This window comes from Chiloscyllium plagiosum, unplaced genomic scaffold (genome assembly GCF_037043375.1).
Source record: "Chiloscyllium plagiosum isolate Xiang-an unplaced genomic scaffold, Cpla_swu_hap1 HiC_scaffold_14, whole genome shotgun sequence".
Classification (NCBI taxonomy): domain Eukaryota; kingdom Metazoa; phylum Chordata; class Chondrichthyes; order Orectolobiformes; family Hemiscylliidae; genus Chiloscyllium; species Chiloscyllium plagiosum.
In genome coordinates, this window is record NW_028270152.1 from 38,476,367 (window position 1) to 38,502,570 (window position 26,204).

The 26,204-nt window shown below is 41.0% G+C and overlaps 1 protein-coding gene across 6 annotated transcripts in view; it reads right to left on the reverse strand.

Annotated features, from left to right (window-relative positions):
- The window catches only part of arhgef3 (Rho guanine nucleotide exchange factor 3), a 334,927-nt gene that overhangs the window by 59,742 nt on the left and 248,981 nt on the right, over window positions 1-26,204 (reverse strand). Inside the window, exon 1 of one of the 6 annotated variants that reach the window (XM_043708107.2) lies at window positions 668-1,486. The exons of the other annotated variants lie outside the window; for them this stretch is intronic. Coding sequence (XP_043564042.1) covers window positions 668-763 — 96 coding nt within the window. The 5' untranslated portion in view covers window positions 764-1,486. Of the gene's footprint in view, window positions 1-667; window positions 1,487-26,204 lie in introns of those variants that run through there. 6 annotated transcript variants of the gene reach the window in all.

The window sequence follows — 26,204 nt, forward strand, 5'->3', positions numbered from 1 at the left end:
AAATAAGCACACACCCATTTGGACAATGCACTACCCTTGTACAAAAATCCACTCACAATAAAATCCCTGCACTTTTCCTGAGTCCAGGAGGGCTAGACAGGTTTACCTCCCCCTCTACTGGCTGCCAGGCCTAATTCTCAAAGGGGTTGCACATTACTGTATAAACAAAGTACAAACCGCTGAGTGAAGCAGCCAGGATGGAAGTGGCAGACTTTGGAAATCAGAGAGGATTTCACATCAGCTGTTGTCTGGCTTGGAGACTTCAAAGACATGGAGGAACACTTTGTACAGTTTTCATTCTTAACAATGAGGTCGAGAAACTCGGTCGATTGACTACGGCGAATTAAAGAAGGGTCCAAATACTTATAAGGAAAAAAGATTTTGACAGCTGAAAAGGGCTGTCTTTATGGAGATAACACCATAGCGATTTGAATGACATTCAACATTAACTTTAAATAATATCACATTTTAACGAGTTAACCAAATTTATAGGTGAGGAGTTTAAATCAAGAAATTTGTTCTTGAAGTAACAAATTCACAAACGAGTACATTCATTTCTCAATCCAGCTTCTTGTACACAAAACAGTCATGATTTAACTCACTATCTCAGTAGTCGACACAAAGCAACAGTTATCACATCGAGACAAAACATATTGCTACACAATACCTCGGTTTCTTTAGTGCTGGAGCTGACACTATGCACTTCCAAGGCACAGTTTGTCCTCTTAGCTGCAATACAATAGGGGTAATCCTTGGCAACCATGGTAGCAGGTGAAGATGAGATCTTGGCGTTCACAGCTGACGATACTGTTGCGCGAAACTCAAGGGTCAAGTTATGCCTTGCAGCCACGGTGCTGCCGGGCGCCGCAGTCTGTGCACTCTGTTATACGCGGCGTGAGTCCGCCTGCATGGCCACCGGGACTGGGAGAGCAGGCTGCAGCCAGGACTGGGGGAGCAGAGGGGGAGGCAGGCTGCAGCTCGCAGCAGCAGCACAGTGTGAACGCCAGTCAGTACAAACAACCCGCCCACAGGCAGACTGGGAGGCGGCCACTTACTGTGGAACCGGATCGCCGGAATGGAGCAAATCAGTGAACAGCACAAACAACTCAGGGACACAAAAGACGCAGACTTTCCGAACAAGTGAACATGCTTTTTGCATTTTTCGCCCCCTCAGAATTGACTGAAATTTGATCTACACCGTCCTGGAAAAAAAGGGGGTTGGGGGTTCCCTGATTTCGTTATTCTTAGGCTGCGGTGAACTTTGATTCTTTTTTTTAAAAGTTCATTTTTCGTTAGTTATTGACATGCCTGGGGTTGTTACATTTGTTTTAAATCACAGGAGCACTCGCATTTTCCTCTTCCCAAGCACCATCTTCCAGAATTGTCCGCAGTTCTCGATCTATGACACGCCATCACAACGGAAATGCGGACTTCCCAGTTAATCCCGATTCCTTTCCAAATCCAATCTAAATTCAACCGTGAGCAATTCAAAACCTGGAGCTAGAATATTAAACAGCAGGTTTCAACCAGCATCAGTCCACGTTTGTGCCACTGGCCTCAACTTTATTGTTCTCAGCCTCACAATAAAGGCTCAATGCCCAACTCTGCTCAGTCCTGAAGGGTTACACCCGAAACGTCAACTTCTCCAGCTCCTGATGCTGCCTGTCTTGCTGTATTCTTCCAGCTGATCTATTTTGGATTCCAGCAGCTGCAGGTTTTTTTTGTCTCCAACCCAAGTAGCGACAGGAACAGCAGTGATAGCACTATAACCAGACTCAGCAGGTAAATCTGTGTTGGAGAAAGTGAGGTCTGCAGATGCTGGAGATCAGAGATGGAAATGTGTTGCTGGAAAAGCGCAGCAGGTCAGGCAGCATCTAGGGAACAGGAGAATCGACATTTCGGGCATTAGCCCTTCTTCAGGAATGAGGAAAGTTGGTCCAGCAGGCTAAGATAAAAGATAGGGAGGAGGGACTTGGGGGAGGGGCGTCGGAAATGTGATAGGTGGAAAGAGGTCAAGGTGAGGGTGATAGGTCAGACTGGGGTGGGGGCGGAGAGGTCGGGAAGAAGATTGCAGGTTAGGAAGGCGGTGCTGAATTTGATGGATTTGACTGAGACAGGCTGGGGGGAGGGGAAATGAGGAAACTGGTGAAATCCGAGTTCATCCCTTGTGGTTGGAGGGTTCCTAGCCGGAAGATGAGGCGTTCTTCCTCCAACCGTCGTTTCGCTGTGGTCTGACGATGGAGGAGTCCAAAGACCTGCATATCCTTGGTGGAGTGGGAGGGGGAATTGAAATGTTGAGCTACAGGGTGGTTGGGTTGGTTGGTCCGGGTGTCCCAGAGGTCTTCCCTGAAACGCTCCGCAAGTAGGCGGCCCGTCTCCCCAATATAGAGGAGGCCACATCGGGTGCAAAGGATGCAATAGATGATATGTGTGGAGGTACAGGTGAATCTGTGGCGGATATGGAAGTTTCCTTTGGGGCCTTGGAGGGAGGTGAGGGGGGAGGTGAGGGGGGAGGTGTGGGCGCAAGTCTTGCACCTCCTGCGGTTGCAGGGGAAGGTGCCGGGAGTGGAGGTTGGGTTGGTGGGGGGTGTGGATCTGACGAGGGAGTCACGGAGGGAGTGGTCTTTACGGAATGCTGATAGGGGAGGGGAGGGAAATATATCCTTGGTGGTGGGGTCCGTTTGGAGGTGGCGGAAATGGCGGCGGATGATGCGCTGTACATGGAGGTTAGTGGGGTGGTAGGTGAGGACCAGTGGGGTTCTGTCCTGGTGGCGGTTGGAGGGGCGGGGTTCAAGGGCGGAGGATCGGGAAGTGGAAGAGATGCGGTGGAGGGCATCGTCGACCACGTCGGGGGGGAAATTGCGGTCCTTGAAGAAGGAGGCCATCTGGGATGTGCGTTTTTGGAACTGGTCCTCCTGGGAGCAGATGCGGCGGAGTCGAAGGAATTGGGAGAATGGGATGGCGTTTTTACAGGGGGCAGGATGGGAGGAGGTGTAGTCCAGGTAGCTGTGGGAGTCGGTTGGTTTGTAAATCTGTGTTACCAAGGTTGGAAATTACCATAACTTGTGTTGCTATTCTTTATTGTGAGGTAAAAACAATGACTGCAGATGCTGGAAACCAGATTCTGGATCAATGGTGCTGGAAGAGCACAGCAGTTCAGGCAGCATCCGAGGAGCTTCAGCAAAATCAACGTTTCGGGCAAAAGCCCTTCATCAGGAATAAAGGCAGAGAGCCTGAAGCGAACTGCTGTGCTCTTCCAGCACCATTGATCCAGAATTCTTTATTCTGAGTTGAATCCAGTTTCACCTTGATCCCCAACGGTCATTGACAAGGTTCAGGGTATGTAGTGGGTCACGCAGGTGAATGAACAGGCAGAGTGTATGAGAGAGGAGAAATCGGCAAAATAACCCCCAAATTGTTAAAACTATCTCCAAAAGCGCCCACCATCCCACTTTCTTCTCATCCTTGCAAACAATTACCTCTCAAATCTGTGCCTATGGTTCCCACAAGTTCCTCTGTAAATCAGCCCTCCACAATCACCTGATGAAGGAGCGACGCTCCGAAAGCTAATGTGCTTCCAATTAAATCTGTTGGACTATAACCTGGTCTTGTGTGATTTTTAACTTTGTACACCCCAGTCCAACACCGGCATCTCCAAATTATCTCTCTGAACCAGTTATCCATCCTTAATATAGCACCAAATTGCCCTGAACCAAAGTTGCATTCACCATCTTCTGTAGCTATGACTATGATGTATTCCTCCTCAAACCTTCTGCAGACTTTGACACTGTTGACAAAACATTCATTTAATGACCTTTTTTCAGCTAGGTATCAGTGCCCCTGCTTAGGTACATACTTATCCAATTGTAGCCAATTATTAGCTACAAGTGGCCTCTCTTTCTAGCTCAACACCATTATCTCCAGAGTACCTCAAAGATCTATTCTATTTTCACTCTTGTTCATTTATATGCTGCCTTTAAAATCTCTGTAGACATGAAGCCAATTTCAACGAGACAATCAATAATGCCAAGCTCCACCTTCCCATCACAACCCTTGACTGTCTCCAGACTCTCCATGTGGTTATCCTCTTCTTCAACATAGAGTAGATAAACAGGAGGCTGTAGGAACACAGCAAGGCAGGCAGCATCAGGAGGTGGAGAAGTTTACGTTACTGGTATAATCCTTCTTCAGGACTGGAGGTGGGGTTAGGGGGAAGCTACAGATAAACAGAGAGATGGGGCAGGGGTAGGCAGAGTAGCAGAATGGTGAGGTAGTGATCCTGCCTGGCTTGCTGTGTTCCTACAGCCCTCTGTTTGTCTACTTTGGATTCTAGCATTTGTAGTTTTTTTTGTCTGCACGTTCAACATATCTGTTTGTTCAATATCCAAACCTGAGTTACACTGTATTCAGCTAAACATTGGTACTATATGGTAATTATCATCTCAGGTCCATCTACAGATTCCACATCCATACCATTGACACCATGCCTCTTTCAGCCGCTGTTTTAATTTTAGCCAGGCTATTTGCAACCTTAGCACTTAACATATGGTTCCTGTTGACAGTACGTCATCTCCTCGGTCATACTTTTGTTAATTTTATATAAGGACAAGAATGACAAAAATATTTATATAAATGGAAAATCCCTATTCACCTATTTGCTGTAGTGTAGCCTTGCAGCAATAGGTAACAATGTGCAGAGAAACACCAAGAACTAGTTTTCATATTTTTTTGCCTGGTTTCCAAGTATTCTCTTGAATGTTTTAACCCAATAAATGGAACTGAGAACTTCCTTGTAATTTCAAGCCTTCCTTCTTTATCTGCTGTCATAATTCTGGCTTCCACACTCTGTATCTTAGCTTATCCACTTCACCTTCCCTGTTTGCTTCTTTCAGTCGTATGGTAGCTGGTCCTGAACTGAGCTTTGAGGTGATTGCCTTGCTCTATTTAAATATTGATCGCTAGATTGTTTTATGGTTACTTCATCCCCTGTATCCTATCTACATTAATGTAGTAGCTGGACCTCAAGCCACAAACTCCTACCTCTGCAAACTGAAGCCAATTTAGGTGTGTGAACTGCAAAACATAATTAATTTTTTACACACATTTATATTGAATCAGATGTATTGCATAATTTTTAAGTGTCTTATAAAATAACAGCCTCTTTCTTCAGCTCAAATATTAAACAGTTTAGTTTTTGTTCTTTTAGAATTAGAATTAGGTTTATTGTCACGTGTAGTCAAGTACAGAAACACAGGAGTGCAGTGAAAAGTTTACAATGTTGTCCCACATTGCACAATCTTAGGTACAAAGTACCTAGGTACAAAATCTACAAAATAGAGAGGAAGAAAATAAATTATATTACCTTACAGTTATTCACTTTAAGTTAGAAAAATAAACATGAACCAATTCAAGTGATGTATTTGTATCTGCCATAAGGGCACTGAAGAATTGGAATACAGAATTAATTTTAAAGTGCCTTTACAGACTGAGGGCCTTTCACAAACTTAATAAATGAAATACACTGATAAAAAGACGCAGGGAAAAGTGTCAGTAACTGTTTGAAAAGCCTTAGTGACCTCAGCCATCAGTAAAATCTTAATTTGTAGAAGTAGATACATTTGTGTGGTCTTTGAAAACAAGATGTTTGATTGACCAGGAGACTTTAATAAGTGCAAAGTTAAAGTCTTATCTTTGAAAGCTTTCATTTAATATACTTATTTATTCAAAAAAATCATTGGGGTGATATCTACCCCAGCACAGGAATAGGTAGTGGAGTTGTTAGCATTTTGGTAATATCACTGGACTAGGCTAATGCTCAATGGTTTCAAATCACAGCACCTCACCAAGGAGAATTTGTATTTCTTTAATAAAATCTGGAATTTAATGCTAGTCTCTCTAATGATGACCAAAAGATTTTCATTGTATGTTATAAAAACTCTCCTGTTTCATTAATGTCCTTTGGGGGAATGTAACATGCTATCCTACACAACATGGCCTGCATGCGAATCCAGTCCCACAATATGGTTGACCTTAAACCACTCTGAAATGGTCAGCAAGTCATTCAGTTCAAGGGCAATCAGGAATCAGCAACTAACGCTGACCATGCAATGACACCCACATCCCATGCAAGAATATAAGAAACAAAAATTGTGTCCTTGGCTGCCACTTTCTCATACCAGGCCCAGGGATCAGCAATGCAAACCTGATAAACAGCTATTAATAGATTAAAAAATCCAAAAGTTGCTAATCTTTCACTTAAATGTAAATAGTATTTCTGGTAAAACTGCAATGAGGTGACCTATGGTAACTGAGATTCTTATAGTTTGGAGTGTTAAAACATCCTTTTTTGTAAAACATAACCCATGAAAATCACAACAGTTGACATCACTAACCTGAGAGAAAATGTATTTTCCCTCTAGTTTGTAGCATTCCTGAGAATTTAGAAGCAATTTATATTCCGTTTTCTCCTCACTCAAAATATTGTAGTGACCATGTAAGCTTTGATGCTCCAGTGGCTCCCAAAGTGGAAAACCCAGAAATCCTTTAAAAAAATGAACTGTTTGTCTAAAGTGATGAAGGTGCTGGCTGTTTCAAATTTTACAAGTACTCTCAGATCCTAACTTTCCCAATAACTGAAATTGAAAGTTTCAAAACAAACTAACCAGCAAACAATTACTTTTAAAGTAAACATTTACAAACATCTTCTCTCCTCCTTAAATGAAGTGTAATTCACAAACTATTCAGTACAGATTAGAATTAACTGAACTATGTACAGCTGAAAAACCGATCACTGATTCAAATTTGTAAAATTTCTAAAGAAATTCAACTAAGAGTAATTACGGACAAATAAATTAAAACATCCTAAGTTTTTGTGAAGTTTTCATTCTATTGTTAGGCATGGGTCTTCTAACTTCACATTAATTCCTTCTCAGAGATCTGAAGAATATTGATACTGGACTCTGTTTCTCTCTCCAGAGATGCTGCCAGAGCTGCTGAGTTTCTCCATCATTCACTGTGTTTATATGAGAAGCTGGTTACTCTGTTGAGCGGAAATATTCATTGGGCCTTACTGCTAGCTATGACTCATTTACCTTAAGAATTTTTAAAGTCCGATTACTTACTGTTGTACTGTGAACAATTCACCATTCAAGCTCATGGTTTGCTAGTTTGTAGTTTTTTTTTGCCACACATCCATCATAGATCTGTTCCCCATTGAATCATAGAATGAATACTGCACTTAAGAAAGCCACTCAGCTTGTCATTTCCATGCTGGTTCCTTACAAGAACAGTTTAGCTAGTCACACTCTCACTCTGTCAAATTAGTCCTCAAATTTCCTTTCTTCAGGTGCTTATCCAACTCTGACTTAAAAGCCACAATTGAGTCAGCTTCCATGACACACTCAGAGTTTTGAATAACTTCAAGCTTACACCGGGCAGAATTTGGGAGACCTGGTCAGGAGTGCATGAGAATAGTCAAATTTAGATTAATAATGGCACAAGTGAGGGTTTCAGTAGCAGACAAGTTGAGGTTAATGATGGAATAATTGGCATATGTGATTATGCAAGATGATGCTTGAAACTTATCTCAACATCAAATATGACACAAAGTTAATGCATTCCACATCCTAACAACTCACTGTCCAAAATGTCTCATAATTAATCTATTAATATTTAATTCTGCTGAAATTCATACTTGTCAAGAAGAATATTTTCTCTCATTCCAACTAGTATTATAATTAGAATGTTATATCAAACAAACAGATTCATATTTGAGAACAGGTTGGCATCCAAATGTAAAAGAGAGCAGTTCCTATAGAAATCTATGTGAAACTGATTGTCATCACTGACAATTCATATAATATTCAGAAAGAAAATGCTCATCCATTATTACATTTTTAAAGGTGAATTTTAGGCTTTTCATTGTGAGAGCTACTGAAAGTGAAATTTAGGTTTCTAGTTTCAGAATATACTCTCCCTGATCAATGACAATGTATTTATATAATGTCATAAAACATCCTAAAGAATATCATAGGAGCATCATAAAACAAAATGCAGCACTGGATCATGTTAGATCAGATGACCAAAAACATTGATCAAAAAGCAAGTTCAAGATGTGTCTTAGAGGAGGGACGAAAGGTAGAGTGTCTTAAGGACGGAATTCCAGAGCTCAGAGCCGAGGCAACAGAAGTCATGGCCATCAATGATGGAGTGATTAAATCAGGGATACTCAAAAGGCCAGAGCAGATGTGTGCAAATATCCAGGATACTCATGAGGCTGGAGCAGGTTACACATTTAGGAAAAGGTGATACCATGGAAAGATTTGAAACAAGGACACAAAGTTTAAAATCAAGATGTTGCTCGATGAGGAAATAATATGTTAGTAAGCATAGCAATAACAAGTGAATGATACTTAGATTAGATTAGATTCCCTACAGTGTGGAAACAGGCCCTTCCGCCCAACAAGTCCACACCGACCCTCTGGAGAGTAACCCACCCAGACCCATTTCCCTCTGACTAATGCACCTAACACTATGGGCAATTTCGAATGGCCAATTCACCTGACCTACACATCTTTGGACTGTGGGAGGAAACCGGATCACCCACAAGAAACCCACGCAGACACGGGGAGAATGTGCAAACTCCACACAGACAGTTGCCCAAGGCTGGGATCGAACCTGGATCCCTGGCACTGTGAGCAGCAGTGCTAACCACTGAGCCACCGGTTAGTTAAGACTCAGGGAGCAGAACTTTGGATACTTTCATAGAATCCTTTCAGTGTGCTCGCAGGCCAGGAGGCACATCGAGTCCACACCAACCATCTGAACAACGTTCTATCCAGACCCACACCTTTACACTATCCTTATAACCCTGCATTTGACATGGCTAATCCACCTAACCTGAACATCCCTGGACACTTTGGAACAATGTAGCATGGCCAATCCACCTAAACTGGCCATCTTTGGACTATGAGAGAAAACGGGGGCACCTGGAGGAAACCCACAGTCACCTGAGAATAGAATTAAACCCAGGTCCTTGGCGCTGTGAGGCAGTAGCACTAACCACTGTGCCAACTCGAAGCTTACATAGGACACAATTTGGGGCACCAAGCAAGAGTGTATTAGAATGGTCAAGTCTAGAGTTAATTATGGCGCAAGTGAGGGTTTCAGTAGCAGATAAGCTGAGGTAAGCACAATGTTAATGGGTGGAATAATTTGTATATATGACTGTCCAAGGATGAGACTTGAAATTTCTCTCAAGATCAAATATCTCACTAAGGTTGCAAACAGCTACATCATTGTTAGGTGCTGACATTTTTCAAAATGCCTCAACCCCAGCCCCATAAAGGCCTTTCCGTATTTGACCAATATGGCACCTTTTCATGATCCATTTTAGCCGATCTGATCGTCCAAAGTAATTTCACTTAAAAAGCATTTTAAAGTGGAACATTTTAAAGCCAAAGAAATGCATAGAACTGTAAAGCTGCTAGTTGGCATGGGGTTCCCGAAAATGTAGAATTACACCCGTGGATCAGAGAGCTGGAATAATATTGAGAAATATTCAGTTGGTGATTGATGAGACGGTGCTTTTTTTTGTCAATCTGTTTAGGCATAATATGGTGAAATCTCCATGCCCACCCTATTCTCAGTTGGAACCTGGGACCCTTTTGACCCAAAGGAAGGGACATTACCACAATGCCACAAAAGCCCTCAAGATAAAATTGCTTTCATTTTGCTCTGTTGAGCAATGGTAAGTACAGAGTATGAGTTCTAATTGGAAACATCATTCTGAACAGCTGGAGTACAATTTGTGGCAGACATAGAAACCTTTGAATGTTACTCATTCCCGTTTTCTTTGCATGACTACAATGTGTTTCTGTGCACCACACACAGCAGCCTACAATAAAAGTCTTTCCAAATCTGAATGGCTTTGAAAAGGGTATCTATTCCCCCTATAACTTTGCCCAAACCATTTTAAACAAAGCATTTAAAAATGAAATCACTTTTTTTCATTTATAAATAATTATGCAAAGATGGGTGCAGAAAGTTTTGTGTAATGCTTAACTAATATTTGTAGTGTACTTCTCAGTGAAACTATTTGCCAAGAAACAAATGACCTTTGAGGCAGTTTCTGGTGAAAATTATCACTATAGGAACCCTGGGGAGAAGTTCAAATCAGTCCTCCTGTCAATTGCCTAACTTCTAAATGTCATCACAAAAGATTTGGCTAAAATGCTTTTGATTTGGCTTCAAGTTTTAGCTTTAAACCTCTAGCTATGTCTCGTATTGGTCTGACCTTATAGCAGAATCACATCCAACTTTTAAAAACCATGATTGTGCCATTCATTAAATGCAAAAGGCTAAGACAGAAACTTCCTATTTTGATGATTATCCAGATGGGAATTAAAAGCAATCCAAATAGAAAACTATATGTTAGCTTTACAGCAGGATGTTTTCCAAGAACAAAAACATTAGAAATAAGGCTCCTGAAAATCCTTAAGGTATTTGTGATTACTTTTCCTCCCTTCTAGGAGTCAATACAGAAAAAGTAATCTCCCATTTAGACAATCATTGTCTGATAATAATTTTCTAATAGTACGTGATTATATACATCATTTCCAACTTCAGCTACATTGCCTTTTGTATTTCTATGTCAAAACATATGGGAACAGTTGGTGAAAATCTGATGCCTTGTTAAGGACATCAGCTCAAAGTATTACGGCATACTTAATTTAATATTTACATTCATAAAGCGTTCCAAACTGTACTGAAAACAAACACAAACGCAAAGTGGGTTAGGTGTCTCTGCCACCGGCCCACAGCAACGGCCAGGTATCTGACAACATTGTCAAGTTTAGGCCTCATTTGAATTCCAAACGGTAATGTGAGAGTGCCAATCAGCTACTATGCCACAGCTTTGCACATTTAAGGCAACTTTGACATGGTAGGTAAGCCAGCAGTAGGCCAAGGCATCTTGGGCGGTCTGAAGAAGCATGCTGGTCTCACAAAATTGAATATTTCATTTCTCCTGCTTGAGTAGCTCGTAGCAGTCCCCTTAAGGATGACTGGATCTACGCCAATCATTACCTGGCAGAATTGAGCAAGAGGCTAGTCTGTGCAATCATTGTACATGAAAATGAGTCACAAACGTGCATATTTAAACTCACTACTATGTGCTTGTTTAAAAGCCAGCTTGAAAATTGAATCCACCTTCAAAGGCTTCCCAAGGTCTTCGTTCAAAAGTTCTCAGTCTCCCATTTACAAGTGACCAATAAATAAAAATGATGCCTTCTTCTTCACATTAGAAAACAAATACACAAATTTGGAGCTCAAACCCATTTCAGACACAAAATCAAACAAGATGAAGCAAGTTATGTACATCAAAGTGAACAGCTGAGGAAATGAACAGATTGTGAATGATTTTCACATTTTTCAACTGCATCACTGTTTTGCTGAACTGTAGTCATTGTCCAACCTTTCATAAGGTGAGGAATAAGGGCCACATTCATAAGGAGCATAACTTTGAGGTGCATGGCTTTGTTGAAAAGACACTGAACGTAGTCTTGGCACATCCTTACATAAGAGAGCAAAAATTACAGACGAACCCTCTCTTGGTCATGTTACTAAAACTTTGTTTTGCTCTCATCAGAACAAATGCAAGAATGGCACATTTCAAACAATTTCAATAACTGATAGTACAGAAGAAAAGGGGAGCTCATTAGTTTTCAAGTTCATTCTGATTGGCTTAGATGTTGTCATGGAGATAGCAAAGCAGATCTTTTCTTCCAGCTAATTTTTAAAAAGGCACAGGGCTTGAATATATTCATTTTATTTGCAAAGAATAGGTCTTGTTTTTAGTAAGCCTACGTGAATTATATTACCAACTCAACTGAATAGCTTAAATTGATTGTTATTGCAACTATTAGCACACTCATGATTGTTCAGAAAGTGGTGGCCAATAGCAGAATCACATCCAACAGTAAACATTTGGTATGGGTTTGCAAATATGGGCTATTAGAGTACAGTTAGTATTCTTCCTATTGCCAGCAGCTGAAGGAGCATATTATACTTTACCACTTCAAAAGTGTATTTGTTCAAGGGCTGGAACTCAGTGGGGCTGTAAGGAAGTCATTACACATTGTCACAGATGTTTCAAAGGCTGTTACTGTCAGACCTGAAAATTGCCTTTGTTTTGTGTCCAAAGAATGCTAGAAATGTTCTTGGTTACTAAATATTTTACACTAGGGACAGAGTGAAGAGCTTTAAAAAAAGTTGCATTCCCTTTAAATGCTCACATTAGTAACAAAAGTGGTTTTAAAGAAGAAGTGGATGTCTACATATCACATTTCTTCCCTGCTAACTCATCTTTGCAGCTACAAACATAAAGGAATTATTAATACTTTGTGTGCCTAATTTCGCTTTCACTTCTGTTTAAGAAACTGTTCTTTTTAGCAAACTAGGAGATTGAAGTTGATACAATACCTTTGGAAATGAATATCTAGTGAACTGTACATGATCACAATTAGGAGGTACTATACGTAGCAATCAGCTCCAAAGGCTGGCAGAAAATCCCTTTGCCCATATCGCAATAGCAAGTGCATAGATCCAATTTTCAAAAATGTTGATTAAAATGTTTCAAACTGAGTGAGAAAGAGTAGAGTACTTTCTGAAATAAGGCATGTTTTAAGGATTAAATAAAGATTTGAAATATAATTTTTTCAGTTCTATCTTTCAATATGAAAAAATGGATTAGTATGCTTTTCCATTATCTTCTTACTTCACTGTTCATGATACATATAGGATAATTAATCATCCAGAACCACTAATTTTAAACATTTTCATTACAAGCACATGGGAACACCATTATCTGCAAATAATGTTTGAAGCCACTCACAATTCTGACTTGGCCAACCTTTCACTGTTGCTTGGCCAAAATCCTGGAACTCCCTCCCTTTCAGCATTGTGGGGGCAGCTACACCAAATGAACTGCAGAAGTTCAAGAAGGCAGTTCACCACCATTTTCTCAAGGATAATTAGGAATGGCAATTATTGTTCTTCCTGCTAGCAAAGCCCACATCTCATGAAAGTGTTTCAAAGAAAATGTCAGTTGAGCCATATAATTGAAAATGGACCACTTTTTAAAAAAAAACAATATAATCTTGGGGATAAAAAGAAAGTCATAAATGTGACAAAATCTCATTTAGATCTTCACAAATGGAGGAGCTCTTTTTTCCAGCACAAAGCTATTTTTAGGTTTGAACAAATGTAACTAGTATGGCATTAACAAAGATTGACAAAATAACTTTTAAAGCAGCATCTCTCAACAAAGCATTTCATGAATATATTGAAAAACTGAATAAAGTTTTTTTTTTAGTGAAGTTGATAGTAAGTTTAGTCAAAGCTATTTTGACAAGCAGAACGTAGTGAAGTTCTCAGAATATCTGAGGGCATGATTCAGATCCCGGAGTATTTTGTTTTGTTTTGAGATTCATCCTGAGGAAAAAGCAGCGTCGTACAGGGAGGATGAGAAAACCCTGGCTGACTAGGTAAGTCAGGGATAGCACAAAAGCAAAAGATAAAGCATATAACGTGGCGAAGGGCAGTGGGAAACCAGAGAATTGGGAAGCTTACAAAGACCAAAAAAAAAATAAGGAGAGAGAAGATTACACATGATGGTAAGCTGGCAGTAATATAAAGGAAGACTGTAAGAGTTTCCTTAGATATATAAAAGCGCAAAAGAGAGGCAAAAGTAGACGTTGGGCTGCTAGAAAATAACGCTGGAGAGATAGTAATAGGGAACAAGGAAATAGCTGAGGAACTGAATAATTACTTCACATCAGTCTTCATGTTGGAAGACACAGATAATATCCCAAACTTCAAGAGACTGAGGGGACAGAGCTGGGTATGGTGGCCATCACCAAGGAGAAGGTGCTAGAGAAACCGAATGGCCTGAAGGTGGATAAATCACCTGGACTAGTAGTCATGATTTGGAGATGCTGGTGTTGGACTGGGGTGTATAAAGTTAAAAATCACACAACAACAGGTTATAGTCCAACAGGTCTAATTGGAATCACACTAGCTTCCAATTAAACCTGTTGGACTATAACCTGGTGTTATGTGATTTTTTTAACTTTGTTCACCTGGACTAGATGGACTACACCGCACAGTTCTAAGGGAGATAGCTGAAGAGATTGTGGAGGTGTTAGTGGTGATCTTTCTGGAATCACTAGAATTAGAAAGGATCCCAGAAGACTGGAAAATTGCTAACATGACACCCTAGTTTAAAAAGAGAGTAAGGCAAAAGACAGAAAATTACAGACCAATTAACCTAACCTCAGTCATGGGTAAGATCCTGGAATCCATTGTGAAAGAAATTTCTGAATACTTGGAAGTATATTGTAAAATAGGGCAAAGGCTTTCATATTGGGGAGGTCATGCCTGACAAATCTGCTGGAATTCTTTGGGGAAGTAACAAGCAGGTTACACAAAGGACAGCCAATGGGTGTTATCTACCTGGACTTCAAGAAGGCCTTTGACAAGGTTCTGCACAGGAGGCTACTCAGTAAGTTGAGGGCTCATGGTGTGAGAGGCAAGGTGCTAGCATGGATAAAAGCTTGGCTGTCTATCAGAAAGCATAGAGTGGGGATAAAAGAGTCTTTCTCAGGATGGCAGCTGGTGACACCTGGTGTTCCACAAGGCTCAGTGTTGGGACCACAACTTTTCACTTATATGTTAATGATCTAGATGAAGGGACTGAGGACATTCCGGCTAAGTTTGCAGATGATACAAAAATATTTCGAGGGACAGCTAGCACTGAGGAGGCAGGGAGGCTGCAGAAGAATTTGGACAGATTAGGAGAATGGGCAAAGAAGTGGCAAATGGAGTACAATATGGGAAAGTGTGAGGTCATGTACTTTGGTAGGAAGAATAGAGGCATGAACTATTTTATAAATGGGGAGAAAATTCAGAAGTCTGAAGTGCAAAGAGACTTGTGAGTTCTAGTCCAGATACTCTCTCAAAGTAAACTTGCAGGTTGAATTAGTAGTTAGCAAGGCAAATGCAATCTTGGCATTTATTTTGAGAGGACTTGAATGTAAAAACGGATGTATTTGAGGCTTTAAAATTTGGAGTACTGTGCACAGTTTTGGGTCCCACATCTCAGGAAGGATGTATTGTCCCTGGAGCAGGTTCAGAGAAGGTTCATGAGAAAGACCCCAGGAATGAAAAGCTTAACGTATGAGGAACGTTTGGGGATTCTGAGTTTACATTCATTGGACTTTAGAAGGATGAGGAGGGAATCTAATTCAAACACACTGAATGGCCTGGACAGTGTAGATGTTGGGAAAATGTATCTATTGGTAGGAGAGACTAGGACGCGAGGGCATATTCTTAGAGTAAAGAGAAGACCTTTTAGAATGGAGATAAGGAGAAATTTCTTCAGCCAGAGAGTGGTGAATCTATGGAATTCCGTTGCCACAGAAGGTTATGGAGGCCAGGTAATTGAATATATTTAAGACTAAGATCGATAGGTTCTTCAGTATCAAGGATTATGAGGAGAAAGTGGGATAATGAGCTTGAGAAACTTATCAGCCATGATTGAATGACAGAGAATACCCGATGGGCTGAATAGCCTAATTTCTGCTCCCATGTCTTGTGTCTTTTGTTGGTTGTCTCAGTCAAAAATAGAAATACTGATGATTATTAGCAATAGTTTTACAAATTTAGTCAAACAAATCATCAATCATACACATGATTGTAAACAATTGGAACTACCTGACGTAATAAAGGAGTTGCCAAAATTAACATTAGTTTTTTTATTCAAAATATTATACAATGACACTGTTCGTCTCCTAAGAACATAAGAAACAGGAGAATAAGAAGATCATGTGGTCCATTGCCCTGGTCCACCATTCATTATTAGCATGGTTGATATTCAGTTCTAACACCAGTCTCCGATATGCTCCCCCTATCCTTTGACTCCCTGAGAAACTAAAAATCTTTACTATTTTGGCTTTAAATATGTTCAGTGTTGGAAGATCTGTAACTCTTTGGGGTAGACAATTCCAAAGATACTCAACCTTTTTGAATGAAGAAATTTATCCCCATTTCATTAGGGTGGGTCTTTATATTAAATCAAACAATCACCTTGTTGTTATAGAAACACTCCAGGCAGAAAACCTTACGCAATCCTTTCTGCCAATATCTTATGTGCATTCCATGTAATGAAATCAATTCTCTTGACTTCAATTTCCTATGGTTTATTTTATGTCCTCTGCTCTAGCACTGGGGACATCCTGTTCCACATCTGGAATTTTCACCTGGAAACACTTTACTAAATCATACCCTGTTTTCAAAAGACATTTTCTTTAACTATTCCTTCTCACATCATGAAAGGATGCTGGGGTGGTTTGTTTACATTAAAGGAACTATTGAAATGCAAGTTGATATTTTGATCATTGAACATATTTTTGTTTTGTTGTGTGACAGGAGAAAGAGAGAAGATCAGGCCAAATGTATTTTTAATCCAATTGTAAATTGTATAGATTGACATTCCAATATCATATTAATGTGAAGGAATGTGTCTTCTGTAAGATTGAGCATTGCATGAATTCATCTTAATACCAATTTACTTTAATCTCAGATGGAGTCCAGGCTGTTTAAAAATGACTATTTTCAGAGAAGAGTGAATTAAATGTAGAATGGGGAATTGTACAAACTCCAGAATAAGTTAATGAATAGGTACTGCCATTCTGATTTTTAATGGCAGGAGTGCAGGACAAGTGGGCCTGTCCGTGTCAGAATAATTTTTTTTGTGCTTTGTAAGAAAGGTGCCAATTAGTTGCTGTACACCCTGTTCAACTACATCTGGTATTTCTGCTAATAGTCTGATCATTGTCAAATGATTTCAGTCCCAGTGGTAGAGTCAAAATACACATCCAATCTGAATAAGGCTCAGAGATACTCTTAGATGAAGAAAATGGCATCCAGTTAGAAAGTGCCTTTCGCAATCACATGTCATCTCAAACTGCTTTATAGTAATGAAGTACTTGTTTAGAAAATTAGCCAGTATCGTAATTTAGAGCCATAGAGATGTACAGCAAAGAAACAGACCCTTTGGTCCAACTCATCCATGCTGTCCAGATATCCTAACCTAATCTAGTCCCATTTGCCAGCACTTGGCCCATATCCCTCTAAACCCTTCCTATTCATGTACCCATCTAAATACCTTTTAAACACTGTAATTGTACCAACGTTCACCACTTCCTCTGGCAGCTCATTCCATACACACACTACCCACTGCATGAAAAAGCTGCCCCTTAGTTCCCTTTTACATCTTTCCCCTGAACCTATGCCCTCTAGTTCTAGACTGCCATACCCCAGGGAAAAGACCTTGTCTATTTATCCTATTCATGCCCCTCATGATTTTATAAACCTCTGTATGGTCACCCCTCAGCCTGTGACGCACCAAGGAAAACAGCCCTCGCCTATTCAACCTCTCCCTTTCGCTCAAATCCTCCAACCTTGGCAACATCCTTGTAAATCTTTTCTAGACCCTTTCAAGTTTCACAACATCCTTCCGATAGGAAGGAGACCAGAATTTCACGCAATATTTAGGAAGCACAGCAACCAATTTGCAAATTTGTACATAGCAGATTCCTATAGAATGGATTATCTGTCTTGTGATATTGATTGAGGGATGAATGCTGACCAGGGATGACTCTCCTACTGCTCTTTGAAACGGTACCATGGGATCTTTTAGAGTAACAACTTTGGGGCAGACAGTATCCACAAGGAAGTATCTTCAACACTACAGCATTGCTTCACTGGAACATCATTCTTGATTTTTGAGCTCTAGTCCTGGAGTAGGACTTAAATCCATAATCATATGACTCAGTTGTGAGAATACTCACATCTGAGCCACGGCTGACACAGTGTTGTAACTTCAAAGCTTCAGTATTAATCAATGTGCCACATTTAAAATCAACAGCTGCGATGGGTAAAAAGAGATGTAACAAGAGCCAAACAGGTGCCAAATTTGGCTCTAAAACCAGCTATGTCGCCACTTTGGAGCCAATCTGAATTAAAGTTGAAGTCCAAAGACATTTTATTGTGTCAGTCTGATAATCAAAGCTAAGTTTGACCAAAATAAAAACAGAAAATGCTGGAAATACTCAGCAGGCCAGGAAGCATCTGGGGAGCAAGATCAGAGTTAAAATTGCAGGGTGATTACCTATCATCAGACCTGTAATAGGTTTTAAATAAATAAAAGGGGTCAGTGTAAAAGAACAAAAGGGAAAATCTATAACAGGGTGGGAGACAGGAGATAATTAAACAGAAAAAGGGTTGGTTTTGCAAGCCCAACAACAGTGATATTGGAATATCAAAGGAACAAAGGATATGCCCAGAGAAGGTGTAAATGGCAGAATGATGAACAATTGTTGTCCAAAAGCAAAAAACAGAGAAAAACAAGATTAAACAGGAACCTGTGAAGAAAAAGAAAGCAAAATAGGACAGAGGTTCTGAGGAAGGGTCACCAAACCTGAAACGTTAACCCTAATTTCTCTTCATAGATGTTGCCAGATCTGCTGAGTTTTTCCAGCAACTTTTGTTTTTGTGACAGAGGTTACAGTCTGGAATTGAATTCAAATTGATTCTGGGAACTGATTATTCAAATGCTTATTTGAAAGATAAGGTGCTGGTCTTAGAGATTATGTTCAGCTTCACTGGAACACTGCAGGAGACTGAAGACAGAGAAGTCAGTGTATGATTAAGGTGCAGAATTAAAATTACATGCAATTGTAAACTCAGAGTTACATTTGTGGACTGAATTGAGGTGTTCCACAAAGCAATCATCCATTTCACATAGTTCTATTTCTATTCTTCTTCCTCTCACTTGCTTAAAACCTCACATTTCTAATTTCTTTCAGCTCTAATGAAAGATACAGAAACGAGCAGCTGGAGTAGGCCATTTGCCCTTTCAAGCTTGCTCCACCATTCAATTTGATCATAGAATCTCTACAGTGTGGAAACAGGCCAGTTGGCTGAACAAGTCCACATAGGCCCTCCGAACAGTAACCCACCCAGACCCATTCCCCTATGTTTCCCCTGACTAAGGCACATAATCTACACATCCCTGAACACTATGGAAACTTTGCGTGGCCATTTCACCTAACCTGTACATCTTTGGACTATGGAAGGAAACTGGAGCACCCAGAGGAAATCCACACAGACACGAGGAGATTGTGCAAACTCCACACAGACAGTTGCCTGAGGCTGGAATCGAATTCGGGTCCCTGGTGCTGTGAGGCAGCAGTGCTAACCACTGAGCCATCATGCTGACCACCTGAGCCACCGTGCCCAAGATTGACCTTTCACCTCGATACCACATTCCTGCCTTCTCCGTATGCCCTTAATGTCTTTAAAATCTAAACACCATTCTATCTCTTTCTTGAACATATTGAATGACTTGACCACCTGTGGGAGAACATTCCACTGGTTCACTGTTCTTTGAGTGAAGAAATGTTTCCTCATCTTAGTCCTAAATAGTCCAGCTCTCTATCCATGAGACTGTGTCCCCTGATCTAGACTCCCCAAACTGAGAAAACATCCTCCCTACATTTGGTCTGTCCATGCCCATTAGAATGTTATACGTCTCAATTAGATTTCCTCTTATTCTTTTAAACTCGTGTAAAAACATACCCAGTCAAACCAATCTCTCCTCATACAGCAATCCTGCCATTCCTGGTATCAGTGTCGTGAACTTCCACTGCATATCCAAGTATATCCTTTGTGAGGTAGGGAGACCAAAACTACTTGCAATACTCCAGGTGTGGTCTCATCAAAGTCCCGAATAATTGCAGTAAGAATTCCTACTTCTTAACTCAAATCCTCTTGCAATAAAGGCCAATATACCATTTGTCTTCTTAATTGCTCGCTGCACCTACCTGCCTAATTTCATTGACTGGTGAACAAGAGGACGCAGATTCCATTGCACAACCACACTTCCCAATGCATCATGATTTAAATAATACTCTTCCTTTCTATTTTTCACAGCAAAAGCATAGCTTCACACTTAGCCATGTTGTTCTGCACCCACCATTTGTTTGTCCACTCACTCAACTTGTCTAAATTACCATGAAGGCTCCCCCTATTTTCTCACAATTCACAATACCGCCAGGTTTTGTGTCATCAGCAAACTTGGAAATGCAGCATTTGGTTCCCTCATTCAGGTCCTTTATATACGTATCATGAATAGCTGGGGCCCAAGGAGATTTAGATTGCTTTCTGGTTGCCCTCCCATTATCAATTTATTGAAAGTTCAGAGAATAGAAACTCAGTTCTAAGTATTAAGTGAATATTTCTTGAAGCCTATTTAAAGCTATTTACTTTGACCAATGTCTTCAGAAACCAAGTAATATATAATCTTACATGCTTGTGATATTATGGATCATGGAAACTGCTTAAGTGAACAGGCCAGTTTTTGTTTTATTTTTCCTGAATTTATCCCTTATCAGAGAGTTTGCCTCTCTGTATTTGTATGAATGGGGGCTAAAATCAAAGAAAATTGGGTTTCAATCATAGACATTCATTAGATTACCCTATTGTTTAACTTGGCTGTGCTAAAATCACTGTATTATTAATAACTTATTAGTTCCATTTGGGACAATTTTGAAAGTCATTGAGGATTTTAATTTTACTATGTTGTGAATACAAGGATAGGGAAGCTGATTTGATTTGGCTGTCATAACAATACATCATATGCTGGCACTGAGAGATAAACGACACTGAATTTGGTGGTAATGTCACATTTTATAATGTCCTTACCAATTGTGCCATAAATGACATCAATAGTTAAATGTAGCTTTTTATTTTAGCAGTTATTATGAAAGACCTAGGTCTTTTTACTATTGCTGGTCTTCCCAGAAACTATTATCCAGTAGCAATATCAGAACACTGGTTGTGACATCATATCATTTTGAATACAGGTCTTGTAATTCTCTGCAATGACATAGCAATGACCCTTGTGTCAACGATACCAGTACTTTCTGCATGTGCACTGGGTACATTATTAAGAGTCGAATTGCGCTTGTACATGATACAAGGTCTATTTACAAACTTGTTTACAGGCTGAACTATCAAGGCATAAAAACAGGAAATCAATGCATTGGAGTTGCTTTTTCAACCTCAAACCTGCAACATAAAAAAAACAGCTCCTGTCTAGGCTCATAGACAAGGATTATTCACCTGGGAGACAACCAGAGGGCAAGTTGACACTACTGAAGAGTTCTCATCTTTAGAAGAGGATGTAGAAAAAAATGAGCATGTTCATAGATGAATGTAAGTGAGACTGGTCATTTTGAAGAAAGAAAAGGATATATCTATACACATCTATTTTAGAAAGAAGATCGCATCACCATAACCTATAGATAAGAAAGCAAGGTTTTAAAATTACTCAGTACCAAAAAATTTAGATAAAACAATTTTATCATATCAAATATCTTATGCTTCATTGGCTGTTTCTACCTTACCAATGTAAGGTAGATCAGTGTAGATCAGTGACTTAAAAGACTATCAAATACATGTACTCTACTTTGAAAAAAAGCAGCATTGAGCTCTTGAAGCGAAGTATCAGAGTTTTTCCATTTTGGATCAAAGAGCACTTATTCATCATTAGCTTATGAAACTGGCTGATGGTGGGCTTGTAAAATGTCTTTGAAAAGTAATCTGTAGGTACTTGTGCCAATTTTCCTTTTATCTCACTGAGAAGCAAAGACCTGTGCATGTTGGTGTTCTGGCAGACCCAATGGTATGAAGCTGCTATCGCAGGCAGTGAGCTACCAGCTCTGTCTGTGGCCTCAAGGCCTTTTTTTTTGTGAAACCTCAGCTGCAATCAGCTGCAGATCTCACGCTATTCTCTATGGAAAGCTAATTTACATCAGCCTGAGTTATACATCAGGTTACTCAATTATTTCAGCTGCTCACATTCTAACTTTCTAAAGGTAGTGACGGCTTTTCTTCAAAGCCAAGTCATATTTTCCAGAATAAAAAGTTGCTATTAAATTGGCAGACATCTTAGGAATTTATATTCCCATGGTTACTAATTGAAGCTCTTAAACTACTTTCTTTTAACTAGGGTAACATGTACAGCACTAATATTGTTGCAAATTAAAAAAAAACAAAGCCAGACAAAATGAATAAACTATCTTTACATGCTGGGTAGGTATTCAATTGTCACACCAAGTTATTACAAACCAGAGTTTAAAGTATCAGTTGCAAGAAATGACAACTAAGAACAGATTCTTAATTTCTGTTGAATAACATACAGCTCCAAAAATTCACAACTGTTGCAACATCCTCATATGATAACTTTGAATGGGAGATTTCTGGAACTGCCCAAACCCTGCTCAATTCCTGGCATGTCTGGGCTCTGACCTTCCTACAGATTTCCCTTTTCATAAAACAGTCTCTGTGTACCCATTGCAAATATAGCCACTAATATGAGGGAGATGGAAGTGAGCTAAACCTCTGAATGGTGGTATTCCTATGCCCCATGCTTTCAGAGGCACTTGGTGTGTGGTTGTAATCAAACTCTGTACCTGAAGTGAATGCAAAATTAAATTATATATATTAGATATATTCTTTTCAAGGTGATCCACTTTCCAAGGAAATCACTGAATTAATTATTAAGACGTTTTAATTGTGGGGTGAAGTACTAGAGTGGGGAAACCCAACACCATGATTATTTAAGCTGCAATAGGGTTAGTACCTTTCTTTGTACCTTTCGAGTAGGTAGATCAACTGTGTTATGGATACCACCAAGGAGTTTAAAAGTAGGAACAATCCCCCGATATTAAAAAACCCAGAGTCAGTAGTGAAGGTTCCTGCTATGCACAGTCCAGACATAATTTCTTGTATTGATAATTTTCTGATTTTCAGTGCCCAGATCGTTAACATATTGATGATTAATCAATATTATAGAGTCATACAGTATGGAAACAGACTCTTTGGTCCAACTTATCCATACCAACCACGTTGCCCAAACTAAACTAGTCCCATTTACCTGTATTTGGCCCATATCCTTCCAAGTCTTTCCTATTCATCTACCTTGGTCAGGCAGCATCTGAGGAGCAAAAGAGTCAATGTTTCGAGCATGAGCTCTTCATCAGGAAACATCAACTCTCCTGCTCCTCCGATGCTGCCATGACTGGCTGTGCTTTTCCAACATCACACTTTTTAACTCTGATCTCCAGCATCTGCAGTCCCTTCTCCTATTCATGTACCTGTCCATATGTCTTTCAAATGTTGTAACTCTACCTGTACCTGCCACTTCCTCTGCCAAACTGCATGAAACTGTTGCCCCTCAGATCCCTTTTAAATCTTTTCTCCTCTCTCCTTAAAACTAGGCAAAAGTGAGGACTGCAGATGCTGGAAACAAGAGTTGATCAGAGTAGTGCTGGAAAAGCACAGCAGGTCAGGCAACATCCGAGGAGCAGGAAAATTGATGTTTCGGGCAAAAGCCCTTCATCAGGAATAGAGGCAGGAAGCCTCCAGTGTGGAGAGATAAATTGAGGGGGGGGAGAGGGGGGGGTGGGTGTAGTAGGTAGCAAAGACTATAATAGGTGATGGGGGTGGGGACTGAGGTGATAGGTCAGAGAGAAGGGTGGGGGAAGGTAGCAAAGAGTACAATAGGTGGATGGGGGTGGGGATGGAGGTGATAGGTCAGAGAGAAGGGTGGAGCGGATAGGTGGGAAGGGAGATTGGCAGATAGGGACAGGTCATGAGGACAGTGCTGAGCTGGAAGGTTGGAACTGGGGTAAGGTCGGGGGAGGGGAAATGAGGAAACTGGTGAAGTCCACATTGATGCCCTGGGGTTGAGGCGTTCTTCCTCCAGGCGTCAGGTGGTGAGGAAGTGGCGGTTGAGGAGGACCAGGACCTCCATGTCCTCGGCAGAGTGGGAAGGGGAGTTGAAATGTTGGGCAACAGGGTGGTGTGGTTGATTGGTGCGGGTGTCCCAGAGATGTTCCCTGAAGTGCTCTGCGAGGAGGTATCCAGTCTCCCCAATGTAGAGGAGATCGCATCGGGAGCAACAGACACAATAAATGACATTGGTGGATGTGCAGGTGAAACTTTGATGGTTGTGGAAGGTTCCTTTGGGGCCTTGGAATGAGTTGAGGGGGAAGGTGGGTGCAGGTTTTACAGTTCCTGCGGTGGCAGGGGAAGGTGCCAGGATGGGAGGGGGGGTTGTTGGGGGCGTGGACCTGATCAGGTAGTCACGGAGGAAACGGTCTTTGCAGAAAGGGGTGGGGAGGGAAATATATCCCTGGTGGTGGGATCCTTTTGGAGGTGGCGGAAATGTCGGCGGATGATGCAGTTAATGCGAAGGTTGGTAGGGTGGAAAGTGAGGACCGGGGAGTTCTGTCCTTGTTACGGTTGGAGGAGTGGGATTGTGGATGAGATGCGTTGGAGGGTATCTTCAACCATGTGAGAAGGGAAATTGCGATCTCTAAAGAAGGAGGCCATCTGGTGTGTTCTGTGGTGGAACTGGTCCTCATGGGAGCAGATGTGGTGGAGGCGGAGGAATTGGGAATACGGGATGGCATTTTTGCAGAAGGTAGGGTGGGAAGAGGTGTAATCCAGGTAGCTATGGAAGTCAGTGGGTTTGTAAAAAATGTCTGTGTCAAGTCGGTCGTCATTAATGAAGATGGAAAGATCCAGGAAGGGGAGGGAGATGTCAGAGATGGTCCAGGTGAATTTAAGGTTGGGGTGCAATGTGTTGGTGAAGTTTATGAACTGCTTAACCTCCTCGCGAGAGCACGAGGTGGCGCCGATGCAGTCATCAATGTAGCGGAGGAAGAGGAGGGGAGTGGTGCCGGTGTAACTATGCAAGATGGGCTGTTCTACGTAGCTGACAAAAAGACAGGCATAACTGGGGCCCATATAGGTGCCCATGGCTACCCCTTTGGTCTGGAGGAAGTGGGAGGATTCGAAGGAGAAATTGTTAAGGGTGAGGACCAGTTCGGCCAAACGAATGAGTGTGTCGGTGGAAGGGTACTGTTGGGGAAGTCGGGAGAGAAAGAAACGGAGGGCGTGGAGGCCCTGGTCATAGCAGATGGAGGTGTAGAGGAATTGGATATCCATGGTGAAGATGAGGCGTTGGGGGCCGGGGAAACGGAAGTCTTGGAGGAGGTGGAGGGTGTGGGTGGTGTCTCGAATGTATTTGGGGAGTTCCTGGACTAGGGGGAATTGGACAGTATCGAGGCAGGTAAAGATGAGTTCAGCGGGGCAGGAGCAGACTGAGACAATGGGTCGGCCAGGGTTCCCGAACTATGAGGTTGGAAGCTGTGGGTGGGAGATCTCCTGAGCTGATGAGGTTTTGCATGGTCTGGGAGATGATGGTTTGGTGATGGGGGTGGGGTCATGGTCAAGGGGGCAGTAGGAGGTGGTATCTTTGAGTTGGCATCTGGCTTCAGCGGTGTAGAGTTCAGTGCACCAGACTACCTTAAAACTGTGCTCTCTAGTTTTGAATTCCCCTACCCTGGGAAAAGACCTTGCTATTCACCTTTTCAATGCCCCTCATGACTTTTCAACCTATTTAAGGTCACCCTCAAACTCCTATGCTTCAGGGAAAAATGTCCCAGCTAATCCCAGTAACATCCTTGTAAATCTTTTTGGCACCCTTTTCAATTTAATATTAGGAACATGCATAGAAGTTCCCCTCTAGTTACAGCAACTCACCACAGCTAGGAAATAGAATTTGAAAACCAAACTGCTTAAGCAGAACAAAATGGAACACAGTATAAATGAATGTGAGACTAACTAGTATTTTACAAGGAGAATATGGTAGGGTGCTAATTAAATGGGGGACCAATAAACTGTGCTATCACTCGAAAATTTGAAACTTGGTCAAATTAAGTTAAAAATCACACAACACAGGTTATAGTCCAACAGGTTTAATTGGAAGCACACTAGCTTTCGGAGCGACACTCCTTCATCAGGTGATAGCGGAGGGCTCAATCCTAACACACAGAATTTATAGCAAAAATTTACAGTGTGATGTAACTGAAATTATACATTGAAAAATTGATTGTCTGTTAAGCCTTTCATCTGTTAGAATACAGTGATAGTTTCACTTCTTTCATGTGTAAATCACAAAACCTTTCTTTAAAAGTTGCATTCTCGGGTTAGCTGTTAACAATGGTATGGCT